General features: G+C 43.4%; 2 protein-coding genes across 7 annotated transcripts in view; one reads left to right on the top strand and one right to left on the bottom strand.

Moving 5' to 3' along the window:
• The window catches only part of dennd1b (DENN/MADD domain containing 1B), a 101,447-nt gene extending 96,461 nt beyond the window's left edge, over positions 1–4,986 (top strand). For both annotated transcript variants that reach the window (XM_031859554.1, XM_031859556.1), the window contains one exon: positions 186–4,986. In XM_031859554.1, the coding sequence (XP_031715414.1) occupies positions 186–1,019 (834 nt within the window). In that variant the 3' untranslated portion in view covers positions 1,020–4,986. The remainder of the gene's footprint in view (positions 1–185) is intronic.
• Positions 3,739–24,201, bottom strand: crb1 (crumbs cell polarity complex component 1). Of its 5 annotated transcripts, XM_031859549.1 has the most exons (14): positions 24,010–24,201; positions 20,582–20,818; positions 19,521–19,716; positions 19,254–19,393; positions 18,727–18,909; positions 16,299–17,264; positions 15,125–15,678; positions 14,730–14,895; positions 12,969–13,902; positions 12,309–12,353; positions 11,496–11,618; positions 11,122–11,248; positions 6,857–7,120; positions 6,683–6,745 (listed from the first exon to the last, which is right to left on the bottom strand). In XM_031859549.1, exons 1-13 carry the CDS (start codon positions 24,083–24,085, stop codon positions 6,881–6,883), a joined length of 3,987 nt encoding a protein of 1,328 aa, XP_031715409.1. In that variant the 5' UTR covers positions 24,086–24,201; the 3' UTR covers positions 6,683–6,745; positions 6,857–6,880. The 5 variants fall into 5 exon arrangements, with proteins under 5 accessions (XP_031715411.1, XP_031715410.1, XP_031715409.1 ...); XM_031859551.1 differs by lacking the exon at positions 6,857–7,120 and having other exon boundaries at positions 3,739–6,701; XM_031859550.1 differs by lacking the exon at positions 6,857–7,120 and having other exon boundaries at positions 3,739–6,745.
• Positions 24,202–24,591: the final 390 nt, after the last annotated feature.

The raw sequence follows: 24,591 nt of genomic DNA on the forward strand, positions 1-24,591 counted from the left end.
CAGAACTCAGTACAGTAAACCTGTCAAGTTTTTGGTTCATCTGTCAGAAACTTAAGGGCTTGGAACATGCATTGATATTGACAACATTGTGAGGAAAGCTGGGAGCATTGTTTTCAGGAGGGCAGATCTGTGTTTCTTCATAAAGGTATTAAGTTAATGGTATTTCCTTCTTTCTGCTGTTCCAGAGCAAGCCCGCACCTCCCAGCGCATCTAAACCTGCCGATGAGAGTGGCTGTGATGGTGGCAGGGATCATGGCGGCTGGAATATGGGCCAGGATGACACTGCGGTACACGGAAAACACCTCCCCCCGTCCCCACGCAGACAGCCCAACAAGAGCAGCCTGAAGGTGACAAAGAGACCTGCGACAGCTTCCGCAGTGCCCATCATCACGAATACACCCCCGGCCCAGGAGGCTGACATCTCCAGGTCATACCCTCATCAGCTCAACTATGACCCTCTACCTGTAGGGCGACGACCAAAAGACCGCTTCTCCTACTCGCCCTCAGCGTCCCATAGAGTTACACCTACGTCGCCGTCTCCCACTCTCTGTTACACCTACAGTTCTCCAGCACCCGTTTCTCACCCAAACTATTCTCTTGAACCGACGGGCCGGCCTCGGACCATCTCGGACCCACAAGGCAACATGGAGCTTCCTGAAGCCCAGAACCAGACTGCCTACACCGGCATCCTGAGGAGGAAGGTGCTGTCCAAGGAAACCGTGAGGCACTACCAGGAAAAGGCCCTCCAGAGGCAAAGCAGCAAGGCCCAGCAGGAGGGTCGGGGGAGCCCGTCGAGGCCCGGCCCCGAGGTGTCCAAGGAGGGGCTCCCGGGGATCGGCCTGTGCCTGGGTCAGGGTAAAGGTTCGGGGGCGGCTGTGGTGCAGGATCGAGGCCTCCTCGAGGAGATTGACTCCATGTGTTGCCTCGGCTCAGGGCTCCACACCAGCCTGCAGCTCTCCCAGGTTCACTGCAACAACAGTCACCAGCCGGTCCAGAGCAAAGCCACAGACGAGTCATAGGGACGTCACAGACTCGGTGTCTGTAAAATGCCATAGGTTCCACTGAAATCTATTCACTGTAATTCCTCTATTACAACTAGCTACACGTTCAGAGAACAGGGTCTTTGTGATCCCAGCGCTCTGCTATCAGGAAACATTATGAACAGATTTGATGTCAAACAGGCAGAAACAAACAGAGTCACAGCCTGAAGAGCAGGGAACAGGAAGAGAGAAATTGGTCCCCTGCACAACTCTCCATCTTTAAATTCCCCAAAAACATTATTTTCTTAAAACAAGTGAAAAAACCTGCAAGTGTTGTGAGAATACTTTAACCCGTTTCCAATAAATGTGAACTCTACTTCATAAAAAGAAACCACATGATGTGAGTTAAAAAACAAGTTCAAACATCGAATGTCAGTTCGGTACTTCTCCTGAGTGAACTGAACACTGATGAAGTGACAACAACGTGGTGTTTTATATAGTTGTACTTTCTTTAAACAACTGTATTCTCTTGTGAATCGGAAGAGCAGCGCTTCAAGAACACAAACTGAGTCCAGAATGTTGAGATTGTTTTGTGTTTTTGAAACACAGCAAGATTTTTCACTTGTTTTAAGAATGTACAACTTCATCAACAGAGACTTGATAAGAAGGAGATTTGTGCAGTCTTTTTACTGATAAAACAAAGTGTTTCTGTCTGTAATCATCTAAATTCATGGACAACATGTATTTTCATGTGTTGTATATTTTCATCTTGTAACAGCTTCTCAATGTTCTACCAGACAAAAAGCCACGAGACCCATAAATTACATTTTGGATAAAGTATAAGAAGCCAACCATCTTGACTTTCAAGATTTAAGAAACGGTACTTGTGAGGATGAAGAAGGGATGATGTCTCCAACACATCATGATGTCTTCTACTCAGCGTTCCAAACATTACACGTGATCAGGTTACATTTGCACTTGTAGATGAACACATTCTTGACCACCTGGTACTAGAATCCTTTGAGCAAAAAAAAACAACAAGGTGAGACGGGATGTTCCAGGCGCAAAGTCCACTCTGGAAACTAATCATCCACTGTGTGATACTGGTGTTTGTGTTTTTATCACCGTGCCTTAAATGGACAGGTGATTTGTTCTGGATACTCTGGTGTCTTACTCTATAGATAGTGATGCCGTACAGGTACTTTGTAATCAGAGTCTCTGATGCTCTCAGATCATAAATACAACACTTAGTAGTACGTAAACAGCACAGCTCTTCTCTGGATTAATAGAATAGTTAATATTTATATGATGTGCTTTAAGCTGCTGTTTTTAAATTAGCATTCCAGATAATGAGATGTGCATGTAGACTCCTCTCTCTGGCTCTCTGTGTATTCTTCAGAACGCTTCCGTCTCTGAAGAGAAGCAAACAAAGTCAAAACAGCGTTCGATCTGAAAATGCCCGTGTCAAGGCCCCATGTCCTTTTCTTTCTCTTTCTCCACCATCATCATCATCATCATCACCACCACTCTTCCTCCTCATGTTGTCTCTACTTGTGTAATAGCACTTTCAGCACATCTGACTTTCACTCTCAATCTTTAGAACAGTTGCCAGTTGTTGCAGAGCTCATGTGGTTCAGATTTTAGACTTTAAAAGATGAGGCTGGTGATATTCTATGTTTTCTTATTGTATAGGATGAATACGTCAGAATAATATACAATATCACCAGACTTATCACGCAGCTCTCCTTGGCTGTCTGTCTCCTTTTGCTTTGCTCACGGGAGGAAATGCAAATCTCTGTCCTTCTAGGTTAGAGTCACACACTGTAATGCAATGCAGTGGTTGATGATTGTACTGTAATGAAGCAATACGTTTCTCCTCGGAGAGTAGCGACGTGGATGTAAAGCGCACAGAGACTGAAGTATTTCTGTGACGGACTCTCCTGTGGAGAGAAAGGCAGCGTCCAGAGGTCGGGGGTTCCCATCGTTCTCTGCGTTGCCACAAACCCGGAGAAAAGAAGAAAGCTTTTCCTGTGCTAGTGTTGGGATTATTACATTTATGGTTCGTTGTTCTTATGATTTATGCCAGACGCCAGTCGCTGTGGCAGTTTAATAGCAGCTATTTCTCCACTTTTTTTTGAGTGCTGCTCTGCGTTAACGATTTGCTCATAAAGTCTTTGGCGTGCTTCTAAAAGCCCAGGAACCAGAACCAGTCCTAGTAACTCCAAAAAGAAGAAAAAAACGACTCCAGAAGAGTCTCTGCTCTGGCCTTATTCATTGTAGAGACTTTAAAACTTATTTACTATGCAAATATTTAAAACATTTTCAAAAGAAAGGTCACTTTTATTTAACAGTAATTACATGATTATGCACGATTCTACTTGAAGAATAATCACAATCGATCTAGTTTCTAGTTAGAGTGAGCTTCATGTGTCCCTGAATGAACAAACATGAGCGTCTATTAAACTGTGTGTGAGCGGAGGTGTGTCCCTGACAGAACGGTGTGTGTAGTGTGCCTTAAACAGGAAGAGTATCACCCAGTAGAATCAGAAGAAGGTGCAGTATTATAGAAGGGAGGTGTATGCAAAGCTTTCACACCACCGTAAATCACAGTGAGAACATTGATCGTTATGCTATTTATGAATATAAACAGACCGGGTTTGGTCCTTAAACACTGACCTGAAGAGAACTTGGGTCCTAGCATTGTTTTTATAGCGGTTCTGTTTTTGTGTTTCGGCTGCAGTCCAGCTGGAGTTACTCAGTGCTTTGCTTTGGTCGGTGGGAATCTTCCTGCCTGTATTTAATAGAACCTCTTTGAATTTCTCTGGGTTATTTGACTTTTTGTCAGTTAGGTTCTTTCTTTGATTGTACTATGAGGTGATTCATTGTATTGTTCATGTGCTTCTATTTCTTTTCTCTCTTTTCTCTCTTTTCTTTAAACACTCATTCTGAGCTTGTTTTTGTTTTGAAAGACGTTTCTCGGAGGAGTCTCTCTAGTCGAGTTCATATTGATGAAAACAATTATTTTCAACTGAATAGATGTGTATTTTTGCTGGCTTGAGTTTATTTTCCATGGATAATATATGATTGGTGCTCTATGTTTAAAAAATGAAATAAAAGACACCTAATATTTGAATGTTTTAGATTTTATTTTTGGAAGAAGAAATAGAGAGAACATTAACAAATGTCTGACGTAGCCGTTCATGTTCAGAAGCATTTGAAACCTTCTAATCAAAATAAGCAGAGAATGACACTTGCTTGTACGCGGTACAATGTGTATTGTTGTATCTGCATGTTATGTGTTGAATGCTATGATTTTTTTATTCTGTTGGTATTAATTATTATTTCAGTATTTAGCGCTTCCGTCAAATCGAGAATGATGGAAATAAGTTTGGGTCTGGCACCACACACTCATCCTGCCTTGCATTGGGTATTGTGGAGTTCGTGTCATCTGCCTTGCATTTCATGTGTTTCTACTTTGGCTACTGTCAATCTAACTGAAGAGCTTTGTGGGAAGAAATACTGAGTAACTTAGTAACAAAGAAATGACTTGTGATAACTGAAGATAACTGCAAACAAATACAGTGTGAAGTAATTTATGAATATAAAGTATAAATGTCCTGAAATTACAAATTTGGAGTGAGTTGGCGGTGATTATGTAGCAGTGTTTACAGAGGTACTATGGACTTTACAAAGATATCATTACTTGCCCCTCGCTCCACATTTAAGACAAAAAAACAACACATCTCCAGTATAGTGACCACTTTGGACGAATTACAGTATGCGACTTTATTTCAGTCTTTTTGGGTGTCGTCATGATGATTAACTCTTCGGTATTGCATTTACTGATTTCTTTGATTCTGTGCTCACTTGCATGTTCTCATTGCAGAGAAAACAACTGTCTTAAACAACTGAGATCAATCTAATGTGCTGTTGATGAGTAACTTGGTACAACTGCACACAATGTATGCACTGTGAACTGAAAATAAATGATAGTGTTTAATGCTTATACATCTCGTTGTTTTTATACCAAAATGAGTCTGTCTATTAACAGATAGAAGCAGAGTATGTGGAAAGAAACAACACATTTTATAGTCAGGCTGCTGTATTGCGTATTCACACAGAGTGCTGGTTTATTTAATAGTGCAGTGTTATTGTTATTGTGTGCGAGATAATTAATATCATTGCATTGGCTTATTGATTTGGCAAACACGAAAGCAAACATGCTAATCCTCTCTAACACCGCACGGTTTCTAAATAGACCTATGATCACTTGTCCACATACGATAAATTAACTTTAACTAGCACAACTTCTATGTACAGTTTCCATCAATTAAAGGTAGAAATGAAATTCTCAGTTATAAACAAAATTATAATTATGGTATATACACTTATAATTACACTGCAGTCAAGACGGTTCTTGTTCCTAACAACATACAAGTCGGCCTAGAAGAAACAATTCTCGACTAGTGCAACTTATCCTGAAACCTGACTTGAAGTATATTATTCTGTCGGTACAGTTTGGAAAGTCAAGTGGAAATGTTCACTGAAAATAAATCAAAACTGGCAACAAGAGCTAGAGCTAGAAAGGTGTTCTCCAGCAGTAAATACACACGGTTACGTTCATGAATTTTAAGTATAGGTCTCGTGATATTCTATATTTTTCTTACTGTAAACAAATCCCATGAAAAGACCAATACAAACACCGAGTTGATTTTACTAACAAGTTTAGCCTTTTACCTCCGAGCCATAGAGCTCCATTATGGTTCCACGTGTTCCTTCACTATGATTCAGGGCACTGTAGTTCATCTTGAGCCAATCACACAAACACTGTCCTGTTGAAGTAAATACTCACTTGAGCACCAAATGTGTATTAATCCTCTGCTGAAAATAGTCTCCTATAAATGAACAGTTCAAACTTCTGTTTGAGTAATGTTTGCTTAAAAACTACAGTTTCCAAATATCGAAGAGAATTACTGAGCCTTTTTCACTCTTCAGTTTTAAAATACCTTTGTTGTTTTTTGAACGACAGACTAACCAATCATTGCTTTCGATCACTCCGTGACAATAAGAAAAACATAGGATACCACCAGCCTTCTCCTTTAAACGAAGCACGTTCTGACTCATTCTGCCCGTTTCTAGATGACGCTTTAACACAATGTTCTTGTGTGTCTCAAATTCTGCCACGATTTTCCTTTTCAGTGCTCACCGGTCCATCAATCCTAAAAAATATGGATCAGACACAACCTGTGGCAGACCCGATACGTTCTGAGCTAAAAATCTTTCTGCATTTTGATGGATGTACTCCTGGGTGGTGAAGCCAGGTGCAGAACATCACAGGAAGATGGATGCAGCACTGGGATATATATACGATTACACAGAAATAGTGTCACGAAATCTCAGACAGTCTTCCAGCCTGTGAAGAAAGATGGCAGTAATTTAAAATGGAGGTACTGTGAGGGGGAAGACCATGTTTACATGCAGGCTGTATTTCTAGCATCAGCTCCTTCATTACCACCCTGCATGTAAACACAGCCCCCGCCTGCAGCTCATATGAGTCTCTCCATAGGCGGCGGCTGGGTGATGCTCCACATCTCCACCCGGGATCCCTCCTTCTCCTGCCGGCTGGGACTGTAGGTTCCGTGGGTGGCACGGCGATTTAGCGCCACCACCAGGCTGACGGAGGTGAGGATGAGAACCAGCAGCAGGACGACAGACGCCAGACTGATGGACAGTAAGAGGTCAGAGGTCAAACCCTCAGCGGTCAACTGGAGGGAAAGAGGCAAATGTTTTGTTTTAAAGAACCTCATTCACATGATACATTGTTTATTTCTGTCTCTCTCTCACTCTTACACACACACACACACCCTCACACACACTTCTCCTCTCCTCACTGCTTTACACTACACCAGGCGCTCCACGCGAGCTGCCAAAGTGCTGATGGATGTGTTTCCCAGCTCAGCAGGTGGGTTGAGACCACCAGGAGCCTCGAGTTGCCGCGGACTGAAACCTCCCTCCGTCTGCCGCCTCTCTCGCATTTTGGCAACGGCCAGCGCCAGCCCCAGCATCACCACTATCGCCAGGCAAACCAGACACGGTGCCAGCACGGCAGCCACCCGCAAGCTGTATGGAGCACGCTCCGTCTGTGGATCACACACACACACACACACACACACAGAGGCAAGATGCTGCCTGATGATCCCATTAGCATGAACACCACCAGAAACTCACTCACACACCCAAAAATAGCTCATACTACCCTGCATGCAAACACAGATTTCTGACCTCGCAAGTCAAACCCTTCCGAATCAAGCTTCCAGTGCAGCCAGTGAATGATTGGTGACGTTCATTAACCAGCGGCAGATGCACTTACGTCAGTCGTTCTGGTTGGTGTGATAGTCGTGACACTCCGAGTGGCAGCTACAAGGTTACCGACAGCTGTAAGTATCACTCCATTACACTTCACATTGCGGCTGACAACATCTTCATAACTAGAGCCTCTTACTGAGCTCGTTAGGTCACACGAGACTATGAAAATAGGAATCTCAGAAGTCAGCAAACTTTACACTGAGCAATCAACATGGAAACGTAATTCTTATAAAAATACAACCATCCATATCCTGAGGCAAAAAATAACTTATACACTCACGCTCGACGCTGTAGACATTACACTTTCTTTCCCTTGCTACAGGCTTTGTTGACTCCTGGAAAGTGCTTACCTGTCACTGCAGCAGAGCTGTCAGAGTGAGTGTGACACAAGCGAGCCGGAGCAGCCTGAAGCCAGGACCCGCCATCAGTCACCGACTGCCACACACACAGACACGGAAATGTCTAACTAACCAGTCTCTAAGGTACAAGGTAAGGCCACCCTGAAGCCTCGGCAGAGCAGCTACACACACAGAGAGACGGCAGCAGTGCTTCCTTGCTGTCAGCACTATCAACCTGCTCCGTGTGTGTGTGTGTGTGTGTGTGTGTGTGTGTGTGTGTAGGTGTGTGTGTAGGTGCCTGCCAGATAAGCTGCTCTCATACGTTTCTGTGAAGCAGACCAAACTTCTGTGAATGCCACCAGCTCTCTGCTGAAACTGCACTTCAGCGCCAGATGCTGCTGTTTTTCGCTGGCGAAGCACATTTCTCCCTCTCTGCTTCTCTCAAAGGATGGCCATATCAGTGCCGACACTGAAAAACTGCTTCCCATTTCCTCCCTCTCTTTCCTCACCATAAGGGCTACCTCACACGCATACATACACACAGACGGAAAATACTAAAATAATCGTACAAAAATACGGGACGGAAGAGAGGACGCAAGTTTACGAGAGAGGAGTGCAACTGCACACTGACCTCATGGTCAAAAGGAACATGGCTTGCTGCCATTCACACACTGAAGGCTGAGGTCAGGGCGTTGTGAAGGCCAGTCAACTTCTTCCAGATCAAATTCTGAAAACTATTTCTTCACAAAAGGATATAGGTTTCCCCTTTTTAAACAATTGTCAGGTGCCCATACAAACATCAAAACTGTTTTTTGCTTTAATCGTTCCACTTGTGGCCTAATCCTTCCTAATGTAGACAGTATGAACAGGAAGAATGATTACAGCAAGCAAAACATGTTTAAATGTTCATATAGGCACCTGTCTATTGTTTGAAAAATGGGAAACCTATCCTTTAATAAAGAAATAGCTTCCAGAATTTGATGTGGAAGAAGTTGATTGACCTGCACGACGGCCCGACCTCAGCATCAGTAGGTGAATGGGAGCCATGTTTCTTTTGACCATGTAGTCGGTATGCGGTTGCACTCCTCTCTCATAAACCTGCATCCTCTCTTCCATCTTGTGTTTTTTGGGGATTTTTTTGTTTATTGTGAACCTATCCTTTAAAGGTGCAAGATACCAGATTGGGAGTATTTTGGTTGCTTCTCAACTGCTCTCAACATGGCGAAGGCGAGCCGGCGGCTCACAGCAAACGGTGGCGGGAGTGCTGACAGAGCAGGAAAAGTGTTTACCTGAGGGGGAACCGGAGGGTGGGTGCTACGCTTCCACGACCAAGCTGTCAGACGGGACGGCGCTATCAGCTCTAACCGCCATATGACAACAGTGTAGAGCGGCGGCCGTGAGCTAACCAGCTGGTCACTAACATGCACTAAAAGCACGCACGGCTATGTTAGCAAAGCAAGGATCATAAAAAAGCAACACACATAGAGGAAGAGCAACTTCATTCTTTGCTCAGGTTGACATTAGTTTTATTATATCTTTACAAAGCTAATAGCTGTTTGCTGCCATGTTAATGCTCTGAATGTATTCTTGGTTTTTGCTCAGGGGAACTGTCATGTTCAACGGTAGGAAAGCCTTCCCTATACTGCCTGCGCACCCCAAACACTGACAAATAACCTCACACCAGCAGCACAATGCAGCACTGTGCGTCTTTGATCCTGGGATCTATTCTGGGATCTACTCACACTACATCTCGTTACGAGAGATCAAGTGTCTATGTTTGGCATCAGGGTAGCCACCTGACTTCGGCCTCCGCTCCGTTACTCACAAACACACACCGACACACAGTTAGGAAATCAATGAAAGGATTTGTACAGCAGTTAACCTTCAACTGGGGTTAGTTGGATAGAGGAGAAAATGGAGGGAAGAAATTGGAAATTAAAGCAAAACATGTGGCGATGAAAGAGGAAAAATAGTTGAACAAGATGAAAAGAGGACAGAAGACAGACAAAGGCTGATACGATTGTTTTTTTAATTTGACAACAACAAAGACAGAGACTGGATTTAAACCGAGACAAGACATGAGGACAGAACATGATGAAGGAAAGACAGACAAACAACAAGTTACCGTCAAACATGGATCATCCAGCATGATGTCAGCACAATGAGACTAAAAGACACAATCAAGTCCTTGGGGAACAGAGATTGATTTATAGTGTTATGAAATGTTGACCACAACAGCATGGTGAATGTTGATAAGTACCGTTTAAGCAGAGCCGCAGAGAATTTTAGGCTTTAAATATCTTTGCCTCAGTCAGGAAGGTTTAGAGACGGAAACTTCTTCTTTGGGTACAAAACAACACACAGCAGTCAGTCAGTCACCACGGCGCTCTGAATGCACATCAAGAACAAAGTTAGACATCTTGTCGTCTTCTAGCCCCGCGAGGTGCTTTTGTAACTACAACACTGCTTTTGATAGTTCACACATCCATCCGTGTGGAGCACCCAAAATCCAGTTCAGACAAGAGTGACAGGATATCTTCAATGAGAAACATTATAAATAAAACATATTCTATAATGTTCTTCGCTGCTTCAGAAAGTGATTTTTTGAATGTCGACTATCCTACCCTTTAGACCACAGTAACGATATTGCACTGTTTATTTGATTATTTATTAGTCAATTAACTGCCAACAAGTTTAATAATTAATTAATTAATTAATAAGATTAAACTTTGAAGTGAGTTAAGATGCAATTCTCTGATTTCATATCGTTTCAAATTGAAGTCTTTATTTAAGTTTTGGACTTTTGGCCGGTCAAAACAAGCTGTTTGAGTGTAGTACTTTAGTTTTTAAGCGATAAGTCAAATAATCAAGACAATAATAAACAAATGAATTGATAATGAACATGATTAGTTACAACCCTAATGTGTAATTTGTGGGTGTTGGTTTCGCGAGAAATTATTGCATCTGTGTTCTATAGCTACTTAAATAAGTCAAATAAATTGAGTAATATAGTAAATTACTATACTGAAGAAGGTGCTTCTGATGACTAAAGTATCATTTTAAGGCACAGAAACAGCTCTGTGGTACCAATAAGCTCGTCGAACTAGAGAAAACTCGAATGTTTGCAGCGTGCTCTCATAAAATACCTGCTGATCCCTCGTGCTTTGTATTGGAAACCACTGGTCATTCTCATCTTTTATGATCAATCAATCACCCGTACACATTCACTGACGAACTTGCAAACCCTATTCTGCACCCACTTTTCTCAGTCCCAAAGAGAAGTGCAGAGATACACGCGCCTGCACACACACACACATTCAGTCATTGCCTCCCCAGTCCACCTCCGGCTCGTCGTCCAGCCTGAGGATGAGGTAAGAGAGCAGCTGGAAGAGGTTCTGCCACAGCAGCACCGCCACGTAAAAGTAAATGTCGCTTACGTCCGTCTGACACGTGATTCCAGCGAAGCTCATGTCGCACACGCACACAAACTGGTTGATGAGGTTGCGGCAGTAGCCTCCATTCAGACAGGGGTTGGACCTGCACTCGTCCACCTCCTGCTCACACCTAACAACACAGAGTCACAATGCAGTCAGGGACACTCATGTGAAGGAAGTTAACGCTTACAGCAAATAGTCATACAGTAAGTTCTGAAGAAGAAAGGGCTCTGCTCTTTGAGGGAGCTCTCAAAGAATCCGAGCTCTGCTGGGAGAACTACCCCCCTATCTCAGTATCTCAGGCTGCTCTGGAGGTATTTTACTTATGTACAGGTAGGCCTTTCATTTAGTAATATTAATATTGTTTTCTTTCCTACCGGTGTCCAATGAAGCCAGGTTGACAGTCACAGTACAGCTCTCTGTCAGTGCAGTTGCCTCCATTGAAGCAGGTGTAGTTTCTGATGTCATCGCCGCACACAGAAACAGGCAGCTTAGGCCGTCTGGTTACAGGAGACAGGCAGACATGTAAGAGGGTTAATACATGTGTTGTTCGTTAGTACCACAGGTATTGAGGCGTTCAGCAGGTCATGTTCAGCAGAGTTTGACGTTTTTTACGTCTGCCGGAAGGAGAAGGATCAGCCAAGCAGGAGCTGTATTGTTCAGCTTCCTGCTGCTCCCCACAGGGGAGACAAACAAGCTTAGGAGAGGACCGGGTTAATAACATGAAAGTCCTCCGGCCACTATTCACCAGCAGGAGGTCAAATCAAATGTACGGGAATGAAAAAGCCAATCGTTTATCTTTGGCCTCTTTAACCTTGTGTTGTGCCCGAAGCACAGCTGTTCTGTTCCAAAATGTTATTTATCTGTTGTCAATTCATCCATCAATGGTTACAAAATACTGTATTTGTTACTTTGGAAAGCGTACAATTTTTGGAGGTGAAGTTTTATTTTTGGAGGAATCATTTTGAACTACAGCTGTCACTCATTTGAAACAGTCGGTATCTCATTTAAAGACAAAACGATGTCACAGGCAGTGTTAATATTAGCTTTGCTTGGCATTTTGTTGCACACAGCCGAACAAAAAAACAGGCGACATCGTACATGACATTTGAGAGATGAATATCTAACAGGAAACAAATAGCTAACACCTGAGAAATAGGAAAGAAAGAAGAAAAAAAAAAAAAGCTTACTTTTTTTTGACAACAATGTACCACGGAATTTCTTCAATGCGTTCACTGGAGAGAAACAGAAAAAAAGACAGGGAAAGGGGGTAGAAAGAGACACAAACAAGAGACACAAACAAAAAAAGAAGTCATTTTGATGAAAACTTTACAGCGTAGATGTTCCCAGTAAAAGGTGATGTGCAGCTTGTCTTAGCGAGACACTTGCAAAAGGTTTTCCTTGTGCAAAAGAGGCCAAATGCAAGAGGCTGTGTGTTTACAGGATAAATGCTCGGAGGCGTTCCCCTGCTGGTTCTCCGAGGCAAACGGTAGATGACAGGGGGTGTGTGTAGTGAGACACCACAGCAGACTGAGGCCTTTTCTGCCTGACACTAGAATAGCAATGCAACATCTGAGACGCTCGCAGCAGGCGTGGTTGAAATGCTGAACAGAGGCAGCGATGTGGAGACATTTACATTGAAGGACTTTATTTGTGTTGTAGTGCGGTCCCTTGTTTGTGCAAATTGGAGCATTTATTTGTGTATTTTGTGTTTAGTAACTAAGCTCCCAAAACTGTTAATAGAAGAGAAAAGTTTTCTTCAGAGCATACAATATTTATCTGTCAATGTTTCACACAAGCCTGTGACTACGCTGTTTTATTCTATTATACTAGTTCTATTCTGAACTCACCTGCAAAGGGGTCCAGTGTAGTTCTCATGGCAGAGGCAGGCGTACCTGTCTGGCCCATGCAGACAGGTGCCTCCATGGGCACACAGGTGATTCTCACATATATCCACCTCCTCATCACAGTTGTCACCTGCGTAGCCGGACTCACAGGTGCACTCGTAGGTCAGCCCGTTCACGCTGCAGTTGCCGTGAGCGCAGGGATTGGAAGCGCAGGTGTCGCTGAAGAAGCCGCAGCGTCTCCCGGCCCAGCCTTCGGCACAGCTGCAGTTGTAGGTGTTGAAGAGGTCCTGGCACTCCCCTCCGTTCAGGCAGGGGTTGGGCTCGCACACGGGGCCCCCGCTGCAGCCGAGGAGCGGTGGTTGCTGTGATGTCGGGATGAACTGCTCCTCCTGCAGGCGTGGGAGGTTCACATCGGAGGAGCCAAAGTAAGGCAGGGCAATGCCACCTAGCTCTACTGTGCCCAGGCACCCGACGAGGGACCACCCAGCGTCAGGGGCCAGGCCCCCTAAGAAGATGTCCACCCCCTGCCTGAGGAAGTTCAGGTTGCCTCCTTGGCTCCTGGAAGTGCTGGCGTACTCTATTCCTTCATCCAGCACCAGAGTCCAGCGGGAGGTTTGTGCCCATGGCGCTGCCATGAACAGGTGGATGCTGTGCCACTCACCGTCACTAACACTCGTCCTGCTGCTGAGGCTGACCGTAGACACACCCTGCTCTCCCTCCTCCTCCTCTTCGGTGGGACTCTGCAGCTCCATGAAGAGGAAACCGCCCTGGACGGAGAGTGTAATGAACGTTGAGCCCTTCTCTGCGTGGAGAATAGCTGTGTTGCGCTTTCGCGTGCGTAGGTTTAGGGAGAGGTTAGTTAGGTTGCGGGATATGTGACCGTTTCCCCGGTAGGACAACAAAGTGCTGTCATTCAGGAAGGTTGCATTGGAGTAGCCTAGGAGATTAGAGAGAATATATGTTGTGTATATTTATTTACACATTTGCACGCACCATTTAAACTCTTTTGTCGCTTGGTGTCTTGTTTAGATTAGGCTTTATGCATGACGATACAACAAAGGCATTAGGCAAGAGCACAGATTTGTGATGTAAAGAAACATTAGGTGTTCTTACAGCATGCCATTGAGCTGTTTTATAACACTGCAATCCATTTAGGCAACAAGATGGGGTCATCTGTCCGAAATATCCGTAACAAGCAGGTATCCTCGAGTTAATCACTGTACATGTGTGGTTCACGAGAGGCAACCCATGCAAATCATCACTAATCCCAAGAAAAATAAGGATAAGCTGGCCTAAGGCCAATCATGCTTTACGGAGCACATAGAATATACTGTGTGGGCAGATTGAGGCCAATAGGCCTATATAATCAAGCATGTTGTGTCATTCGGTTACATAGTGGCCAATTAAGTCAACAATGACCGATTCCACAAACAAGGTCAAATATTAGGTAACATAGCCTAAATTTAATGTAAGTCTAAAAGGTAAACAACTTTGTGTCTGGGTTTAAGAGCTTTTATGTAACTAAGAAATGATGTAAAGTAGAACAAGGCAACACACTTTACTACTATGGAAGTCCATTAAGTCGTTATAATAAGGAACTATATCAAAATAATGACTTAGTGTCTCAAAATGATGAGAAAGTTTCTCATTATTTTGAGATAATAAATCATTAAAATAACTTACAAGATCTTCATTTTTTCTCAAACAACGTGGACGTTTAAAACACTCCTGCTTAAAACTGCTGAAATTGTAGACACCACTTACATTCATATCCCCGGTTCAGCATCCTGCACTCTGAGTCTGTGGGGCAGGGTGACAGCTCGCACCACCTGACCTCTTCACAGCGCGGCCCTGCTGTCTTGGGAGGGCAGGTGCAGGTGAAGTCATCCCACATGGAGTAACACATCCCACCGTTGAGACAAGGGTTCGTCTGAGGAGGAAACATTGACACAGGCGCTTACTTTTACCAAATAACATCTGATGTCCTTGCACTTTATATGACATGTAACTATGTATGAATTGTATCGGAATGATTTCCTGGTCGTGAGTGAGGTCTCAATTTAAGCAGGATTTTAAGTTTTTAAATCCATTTCTGCACGCCCTGAACCAGCTCACACTAAAGAGTGAGAACAAGGTTGACAAAGTTCAAAGAAACTCACACCACAGGCATTGTCCCCTGTACATCCAGCAGTCACATTTTCCATGAGCTCCCGAAGATAAGATCTCACTGAGGTGTCCAACCCAAAGAACTGCAGCCGCCTGTCGTTGATCCTCAGGTCCTGGATACAGCCTTTAAAATATCCACCAAACACTGAAGTGGTCCAACTGTCCAACAGGCCTCCCACATACACAGTATGTCCTGCTTGGACATTGACTGTCCTGACTTCCACGACACCCTGTTTTTGAGCGTCTACATACAGAGACATACGATGCTCCACCACCTGTACACTCACAAAGTGGACTTCCCCGTCATCAATTGCACTCTGTGCCTTCAGACTCTCAAGGTTATTCAGCTGAACTGTGACCTTGCCGTTCTCCAGCCACATGTGCAGGTACTGGCTGCTGCTGCTGTTGGCGAGCGCCAGGAGGAGTCCGTGGTGCCTCCGTGTACGCAGGAAGAGGGAGATGGAGAAGTCGTCATCCAGATCATCGGTGACAGTGAACGCTGCATAACTGTGAGAGTCCTCATTCCCGAAGCGTGCGGTCACGTGTTCTGCAAAAAGGGGAAAATATAAGAATAAGATGAAACGAGAAATGTTTCAGGTTAACGATGAGAGAGAAGTGACTTGGCTCGGTGTTGACATGAAGAAAACAAATCCTTTCAGCTTGGCCAGCATGCATGTTCAAAGTAACTGAAGTGACAAATTCAAACTACAACTTTCTATTTCTTATTTAGATTCTGATGTTTTCTGATTACAGTATTCTACTATCTACTCTTTCCTTGCATGTTCTGTGTGTTTCCAAAATAGAATCACCTGTATCCTTAATCCAGTGCGTCAGATAAGAGGATCTCATGCCTCCGTCCTTCACTGTGGCTTTTGATTGGCCTCATCTCTACCCCCTTATTCTGTTACAGCAACTGAGGATGTTATCTAATTACCCACTTAAGAAATTTGGTGAAAATGACCTCGTACCCTTTCATGAAAACTCTATTATCTCTATCTCAAAAAGTCCTGTTTCTGCATTTGATGATTATCGGTACCAAACTTTTGCTTACATTTCTTTTGTTTAAGGGGACTACTAGCAAAAAAACTAAATATTCTCCCATTATTTTACTCTGCGTTGCTGCTATTTGACCTGTTGAAGTCAATTATTTCATAGCTGTGAACATACCCTCCTCACAGTCCTGCCCCTCATAAGGCCTCAGGCATCGGCACTGGTAGCTCTGCCACAGGTTGACACACTCTCCTCTGTTTTGGCAAGGCACGTCCAGGCAGCGGTCCCTGTGGCTGCAGCCAAGGGACACATTAACAGCAGAGTCGCTCAGCCAATCCTCTGGGACCACGAGCTGCCAGTCCACAAACACATCCCGCATGCAGCCAATAAATGCTGGAAGTGGAGAGTCCTCACTGTGGCCGTTTGACTCCTGAAGCACTCCTCCAATGAAAGTGTCCTGAGGAGATGACGCCAGGATGGCCAGGGTGCTGTGGACTTGGGCCACCTTGTGGCACCACTGGCTCCTACAGCTCCCAGCATCATCCAAGAGTGTCAGACTGAGCATCCCACTTCCAAGCACAGCCTTCACAGAATGCCATTGTCCATCTGTGACATTGTGTGGAATCTCCAGGAACTGGTTTGGGCTTTCTGCCTCAGCCCCAACAGAGGCGTCCTTCCTCAGTGAGAGACGAAGCTGCCCTTCGTCCAGCTCCAGGCGCAACAGCAGCCCCCTGCTGTTGCGCTGGAACAACAACGCTTTGGGCAGAGTAGTCTTGAAGCTTAGGGTGATGTTGCAGGACTCTACGGTGTCCACCAGGGGACTCTGCAGCAGCAGGTAGCCTCTGCGTTCAAAGGAGAAGGTGGTGGGGGTCTGACAGAGGGGTCCAGTGTGACCAGGTGAGCAGGAACAGGTGTATCCCTGAGTCCCATCCAACAAGAAAGGAGAGCAGGAGCCTTGGTTCTGGCATTCATGTCCCTTACAGCCCACTAGCCTCGCCTCACAGTTTACACCTCCATAGAGGACACCATCAGGACTCTGTTGGAGGCAGTGGCAAACGTAGCCCTCAACATGGCTCTCACACCTGCCCCCATTCTGGCAGGGAATGGGATCACACTGGTTTATCACCTCCTGGCAGAGGGAACCTGTCAGCAGAAAAATATAAAGTCACACCAAGCCTGTGTTTTTGCAGCAAGAGAAGATACAGACCCTCCTAAACTCTGTTACTGCTGCCTTTAAACAACGTATGTACCGTGGCCTGTTTTTAATCATGCTCACTGAGGAGGGAATTGTTGTCATTATTCCTTGTTCAGTGGTCTTGTAAACAATAGATTTAGTAGTAGTAGTGTTTACTACAAACAAGTCACATTCATACACTTATTATGGGGGCAAGTTACATAAACAAAACAAAGGACATGTGCCCAGGTTTTCTCCCCTTTTCTTCCATATTTTGCCAACGCATGATATGTATATCATGGTTCCTGTTTTATCAAATTTCTTTGGTGCCTTGGATACACTTGCCAAGTCAAGTTACCGCCATACCCAACTATTACTTATCCATGTCTTATCTTTACCACGTTGTCTGTCTGCTTGTTTCTGTTTGTCTCCAGAAATATTGTCATGTGTTGGTTGCTATCAGCATTTAAAATGTGTACAGTAGACAAATGGTGAGATTTAAAAGCTTAAACAAATGCACATAAGGAGTACAGCATACTGTAGAAAAATACAGTAACAACAGGTGTATTAGTTTTATATTGGTAAAAGAAAAGATAACAAAACACAGGAATTAAATACTTATTACGTAATATGCTAAATATCTATTTATACAGGAATGTCTTCTGATGTTACCTGTTCCAAGCAACAAAATCCCCCAAATCCATGGTGCGTGTGTCCACATCATGCCGTCACGTTGTCCCCCAGGATAGCCTCAAACTTGTCTAACTGCACCATATTGGTTTGTGTACGTACATGCCATTCCAGTGGAGGTCTGCTCTGTTTCTACTTCTCTACAACAACGTAGGGCTGAGTAGCTCCAGTCAGGAGACCAGCAAAGCCAGATCCTGGGGATTAAACTAATGCTATTTAGCCACCTTACTGAGTCAGTGCCACAGCGACTGGCAGAGAGACAATTTTTAGAACACAACTCTCAGCAGCTCACAGTCTTACCTCATTGTTCGATCAAGTCTTGTGTAAGCAGAAAAAACAGGATTTTCTGCTTTTGCAACTGAAGTATAATTGGATGTAACATCCCTGCAACAATGCAAAGCTTCTCTGGGCATCAATGCACCAACAATATACTCTGAATATGTCAATGTTATCATATGGAGTATTATCAATTGTAAACAGCATTCAAATTAAAACTCGTACATAAAGTTGTGTGACTATAGCATCTTTCATTTATTTAAAAAAATGGCAACATGCTAAAGGCAGAGATACTGAGATCACCCTTCTAGTTGTGTATATAGCTAAACATTCCCATTTCTGATTTACCCAGTCACCCTGCTGTTACTCCAACCAGAAACTGCTCATTCCCTTGACCTGACTGCACACAATGTGAGATCTGCGTAAGACATAATGAATTCAGTTTGGTTAATCAGAATAGATTACCAGTCGATCCTAGAGGACAGCTGCAGATGTAGCCTGCAGCATGCTGCTGGTCATAGTGTTCAGGAAGCAGAGGCTCGCTGCCGTACAGAACCTGCCACGACCTCTCAATGCAGCGGCCTCCATGCATGCAAGGGTTGCTGCCACACTCATTGATGTCAATATCACACTGGCGCCCCTCAAACCCTGGAATGAGGAAGTCAGATAGTGTTTCTGATGGCAATGATACGTAGGATTGACAACACACAGTAGATAGATTAAGTAAAAAGGGTCAGAATTTGAGTTTGTATGCAGCTTCATGCAGTTGTTATCTTGATAACGACTGGTGTCAACTGCGGTTTTCAGTATACGTCTGTCTTTGCAGCACTTGTCTCGTTCTCTGTTTGCAAATTCATTTCTAACTTCTTGATCTTACCTCCACCTGTTTCTCTTACCCAACTACCCAGTGTCTCTAAACTCTCCTTTAAAACCCTGTTACTCAGAAATACAATCTTTTCCCTGTTAGCTGAGTGAGAAGGTGCTTCGTGTACCTGGCCAGCATTCACAGCTGTAGTTACCCTGGTTGTCCTTACAGATGGCGCTGTTGAAGCAGGGCTCAGAGAGGCACGGTAGTAGTGGTGTCTCACAGAGTCTGCCAGTGAAGGCTGTGTGAGAGCAGTCACAGCTGTAGCTGAGATAATCACATTAGTGGGAATATTTACCGTATTTCTTCAAGTCTGTGTGAACAGGTTTAAAATGATTTTATAGAACAATTTTGCTTTAATAAACTATTTCCAACGACTGTCTGGGCCACTTACTCGTTCTCTGCATCTACACACAGAGCCCCATTTTGGCATGAATGCTCTTGGCACTCGTCAACGTTGATTTCGCATCGATGTCCTTGGAAACCGGGCCGGCAGGTGCAGGAGAAGCCACGGACGTAGTCCTGGCAACTGCCGCCATTGAGACATGGCTGTGATTGACACTCATCAATCTGAACCTCGCAAATGGCCCCTGTAAACATCAAAGCAGTTCAGATGTCAGAGGGCGAGTGAGCCTGCTACACAGACTGAGGGCAGGGGCCAAAGATGAGCAAAGCTTTCATGTGTGCTGGCTGTGATCATGAGTGGACTGCTCACAGCAATGCTTTCTGCAGCTGTTCGCAATTTTAAAAACAGTGCATTGTAGGCAATATATGTTTGAATGCATCCCTGCACAAAAAGAAAAATCGTATGGTCTTTGTGCAATGTAGAAGAAAGATGAGAACGAAAGTTTAAGGTGAATAAGTACAACTATAACAAGACATGATTTAGACTGCCTAAATGTACAATTAAATGAGTCACTAAATCTATTTTGCCTGTGCCATAATGCTATCAGGCTAGATTTGTTTTTATATTGGAAATAATATCAATATAAATAATAAAAGAATATAAAATAAAGATAAGACCCAGACATCCAGAAAAAGAATAAAGTTAAACTACATCCTAGTAAGAGATTGAATGAATCATCACATTAGATGCTGTTGGTTGAGGTTTTCAGAGTTACTCTTTACTTCTCCAAATTACTTTAAAAATAATCATAAATCATATTGAACTCTCACTTGACCAGACTTCTTTGAAAACAAGAGTCTACAGTCACGTTAGCAGCTCTTTAACAACATGACCTCTATGTTCAACCCCATTCAACATTTCACACATTTGTTCAAATTCATCCAAATCAGAGGTTAGACATTTGCACGTGTAAGCACCGTCGTTTTCTCTATTAATCTGAAATGGCCAGGAATCCTTCTCATAAAGCCCTTTGTCAATTCAGCATTGAAATGATGTGGTCTCACTCTTAAGGTGCTCTGAGGAGACCTAGCACCGTTACTTCCACTCACCAGTGAACCCAGGAGAACACAGACAGGAGAACCTGCCCACTCTGTCCACGCATGTGGCTCCGTTCCAGCAGGGCTGTGAAGCACACTCGTTCACGTCAATCTGACAGCGAGCGCCCTGGAACCCCGGCACACAGAAGCACGAGTAGCCGTCCCCGCGGATTCTGCATATTGCCCTGTTTTGACACGGGTTTGGAGCGCACTGGTCCACTGGGGAAGGCAGCCTGTCAGGAGATGCACCTATGAACAGATCACATTTAGAAATATTGATCTCTCAGAATATCATTGCTCTCTGTACTTAGACTGAAAAAAAACCTTTGTCATTCCTCTTGAATTGCAATATGCTACTTCTCATATTGATTCATTTAGTTTTGAAGCAAGACAATAGTTTCTTACAACTAAAAGAACATTAGTGACTTATGATAAAAAAAATGCCCTCTACTCTATAACATCTGGTTGTTTCTACTTTACTGTGAAAATGATCTAATTATTAAGCATTAGATTTGTACAGTTGTTGCCTTTCTGTTTAGCTTTGATAAAAACAACCCAGCAGCTGTCGGTACAAGGACTTTCAATTTAAGAGCCTCTCAAGGCGTCATGGCTGACTGCCATGGTAACCAATTACACTGTTTGGCTTCAGTGTTCAATCTATTTCCATGGTGACCGCATCTGACCGAGGATTTGAAGCATTTACTTCTTTACACTTAATGGTGTGTTTTGATCAGCAGGACATTAAGGCCACGCTGCTCTGGGTTTAGGTCTCATTGCTGTCAATGCATGCTCTACATACTAATTAGAGGATCAGCACTTCATCCTCCCCAGTAACAACAATGAAAAGCAGTTATTCTCGCTCTGTGTATGACTTAATCATGTGCGTCTTAAAAATAGTGGGGTTTTTTTTTGTTATTTGATTTTGAACTTTTCATGATCATAAAATGTATCACACATTTAGAAAAGAAAAAACAAATAATATTGCATTTCATGGATTCTCATCTCATCGGAGACAGAACTCTACTGCACCTCATCTTTCATATGCAAACAAATAGAAAGAGACTGTTTTTGGTCACTAAATAAACAGAACCGCACACGAGATCCGAACTTTAAATTAGAGTTCACAACTTCCCTGTAAATATAGACTCCACTTTCCTTGCAAAAATGGACATTTGTTTGTTAATTATAAGCTTTATAAAATAGCTGATACTGTGGATTTATAGTAAAACTGCTATTTCAAACCTTAAAATGTTTATGATTTATGTAAAAAATTGTATATTTAAGGAAGTTATGGGAATGTGCAGTTGTATAGTATTTTCTATAATCTTGGTTAATTTCTCAAATCTCAAAAATACAACTGCCTTTTATTAAGAATAGTTCTGGGAAACAACCTTAACTCCTAAACCACCTTAAACATCAATAATATAGAATATTTAATAAGAATTCTGCTTTTGGGTATTCCAACACTTAACCAAAGTTTTTTCATACTTACACTGAGTAAAATATTTGAACTCATGATGTCATTGGCCATGACTGCATTATTACATCCGATCGACATATTCTAGATAACTTGAGTATATTGATTTGAGCAACGTGAGGCGGCACATCATAATGTTATGAAGATGTACCCACGAGTGTGTCATGCAAGATCTGAAGGGTTAAACAGTTTCACTGTGACCTGAAAAACAAACTTCTTGAGAACCTCAATCCTGTGATGATGCAATGCTTATTGCTTCACTCTTCCTGACGAATATCATGCTTACCTTGAGACTTGGCCCCCTACAGCTTTTACAAATGCAATAAAGCATCAAAGACCAATTGCTACCACGAGGCATCTCACAATTGCCATACTCCAGGCAGAACGAATGGGACCAGCTCAGAGACAGCAACCCTCGTAATTTATGGAATGTGCATAAGGGGCCACAGATGCACGATGCCACAAAAAGGCGGCTTCAAATCAGCTGGAAAAGTGTTGCCTCTGTTCGATGATAATCAGACTGAATCACGTCTGAAAGTGTGTTTTGCATGATGGGCGCAAGAAAGAGTCAACATCATTATGCCGCTGGGGTCACACATGTAGCCACACAGATATGAAAAGAGATATTCCAGTAATATCCTTCACAGATGATAATGACGCACAGTAATCATGCTTCAAGAGCGCAATCAGGCTGAGTGCAGACTATAAAGAAGTAAAAGAGTGCAATTACACTTGGTGCTCCATCTTCACCAACTCAGGCACCAATCTTCAGTCATTGGTGGAGGTCAATCAATTTTACAGACGGTTGGGCTTCTCCAGGAGCAGCTTATACATGTCTAGACTTGGACATGGAGGTATGGGCCGGTTGTCCCGGGGGTGTGATGGAGATCACGGGTATCAGTGGTGATGCTCTGACCATATGCCTATATCAGCTCTCATTACAACAAGGATCAGCCAGTAAATTCAGACCAGATTAGAGGCATGTTGCAGCAGTGTATAGTATATATGTTATGTCTACAAAAACATAGACTCTCATAACCGTGGACAAAAAAAAAAAAAGACTATCCATGTATATTTTAGGAAACCATGACAGGTGGTGTCTGATGTAAGATTTGCTCTTTAGTGAATCCAGTGGTCTTCAGTATTCCCCTGAGGCAGAGTTCAGACGATTCAGAGCCTGGCCTGTTGCCTGTTTGAGACACAGCCCAGCCAACCCCACATCCCCTCCCACGGCATGTACGGCTTTTTTCATATGCAAATCACTTGTAAGGGTCTTTGTTTGGTGCTATCTGAGGCCCTCGAATGGCACATGTGGGGCACCTGACAGATGCGTGTTGCCGGTGTATCTGTCTGCCTGTTTGTTTCAGTGGTGATAAGAAGACGTGTTATTGTTGGGTGTTTTGTAGAGCCACAGAGACATATAGTCCCATCACTTACCCCCCCCCCCCCCAATCCTCACACCCCCTCATGGGTCACTACGCTGCCCGCCATTGTGTTAGATTTCTATTTGTCCATAGAAGATGTGCAAAGATTACCACAGGCAAAGATGTCAACTTTCACAGTCTTAATTGATATTCCGAGCATGGACTGTCAACATGCAAGCCAATTCTAACTCTGATTCAAAACACAGAAGCTGGTATCAATCTGAACACATGCTTTACTTCATTTTAAGGAAACTTTTGTAAGAAAGTATTGGAAAAATAAACGCATTAAATTAGTGTTGTAGAGCTACTTGCAGGCATGAGAGAAAACACCCTGTGGGGAATTAAGAGGATGCAAAAACAACTCAGTCTAATTCTGCAGGTGTTCAAATGCAAAAAGCCCTAAAAATCTACTTCTACACATCAACTACTGAAATCAATGTATGATGAGTATACAGCTACAGCTCACGTCAAACGAGACTTTTTCATGGTAAACAACTGGAACTCAACTCATAACCACGGGAGAAGAAGCAGTCACTTACCACCTATCACGAACAGTGACGAGATGAGAATAGCGCACGCAAGTAATTCAAAATTATGATAGCGAATTAAATCCATAATCGTCACAGGAAATCATCCTGATCGTTGTGTTGAAGTCTTGTCATACACGGATCTCTCCGCTTCTGCCTGCTGCGACCCATCTGTTGTCACCTCCAGGTCCACTTGATGCACACTTCTCTTCTTGATGGAATAATAATAAAAGACCACAGCGTGGCGTTGAGCTACACACACCCTCCCGCGCAGAGCCGGCCAGTGACGAATCACACGGGAGGGGGTTACAGCAATATCAGAAGGATGTTTAGGAATAACATTTAAACATCACATTGATGGGTTTAGATAAGAGTACTCAAATGTTATAATTTATATGTAGGCGACATTTGACTTGAAGTCGCTAAATGTATAGCGTATGTATACAGCACGTGTCTGCATCTAGCCTACTTGAATTCAAAATATCACAATGTGATGTATTGATCTTGATATCAATTTAAATTAGCCTATTAATCAATTATCTCCACCATAGAGAGCCCGAATAGAACATACACATGGGAATGACTGAGTCAAAT

This window comes from Anarrhichthys ocellatus, unplaced genomic scaffold (assembly GCF_004355925.1).
Source record: "Anarrhichthys ocellatus isolate YVR2014 unplaced genomic scaffold, GSC_Weel_1.0 scaffold22, whole genome shotgun sequence".
Lineage (NCBI taxonomy): Eukaryota > Metazoa > Chordata > Actinopteri > Perciformes > Anarhichadidae > Anarrhichthys > Anarrhichthys ocellatus.

What these genes read in the sequence shown, in the direction of transcription:
- crb1 (XM_031859549.1), bottom strand. Translation starts at nt 24,085, where the DNA reads ATGGATTTAATTCGCTATCATAATTTTGAATTACTTGCGTGCGCTATT. An exon ending in GTCACTGTTCGTGATAGGTG is followed by an intron (nt 20,819 to 24,009) that starts GTAAGTGACTGC and finishes ATCTGTTCATAG; the next exon opens with GTGCATCTCCTGACAGGCTG. An exon ending in GCTGAACCGGGGATATGAAT is followed by an intron (nt 13,903 to 14,729) that starts GTAAGTGGTGTC and finishes CTAATCTCCTAG; the next exon opens with GCTACTCCAATGCAACCTTC.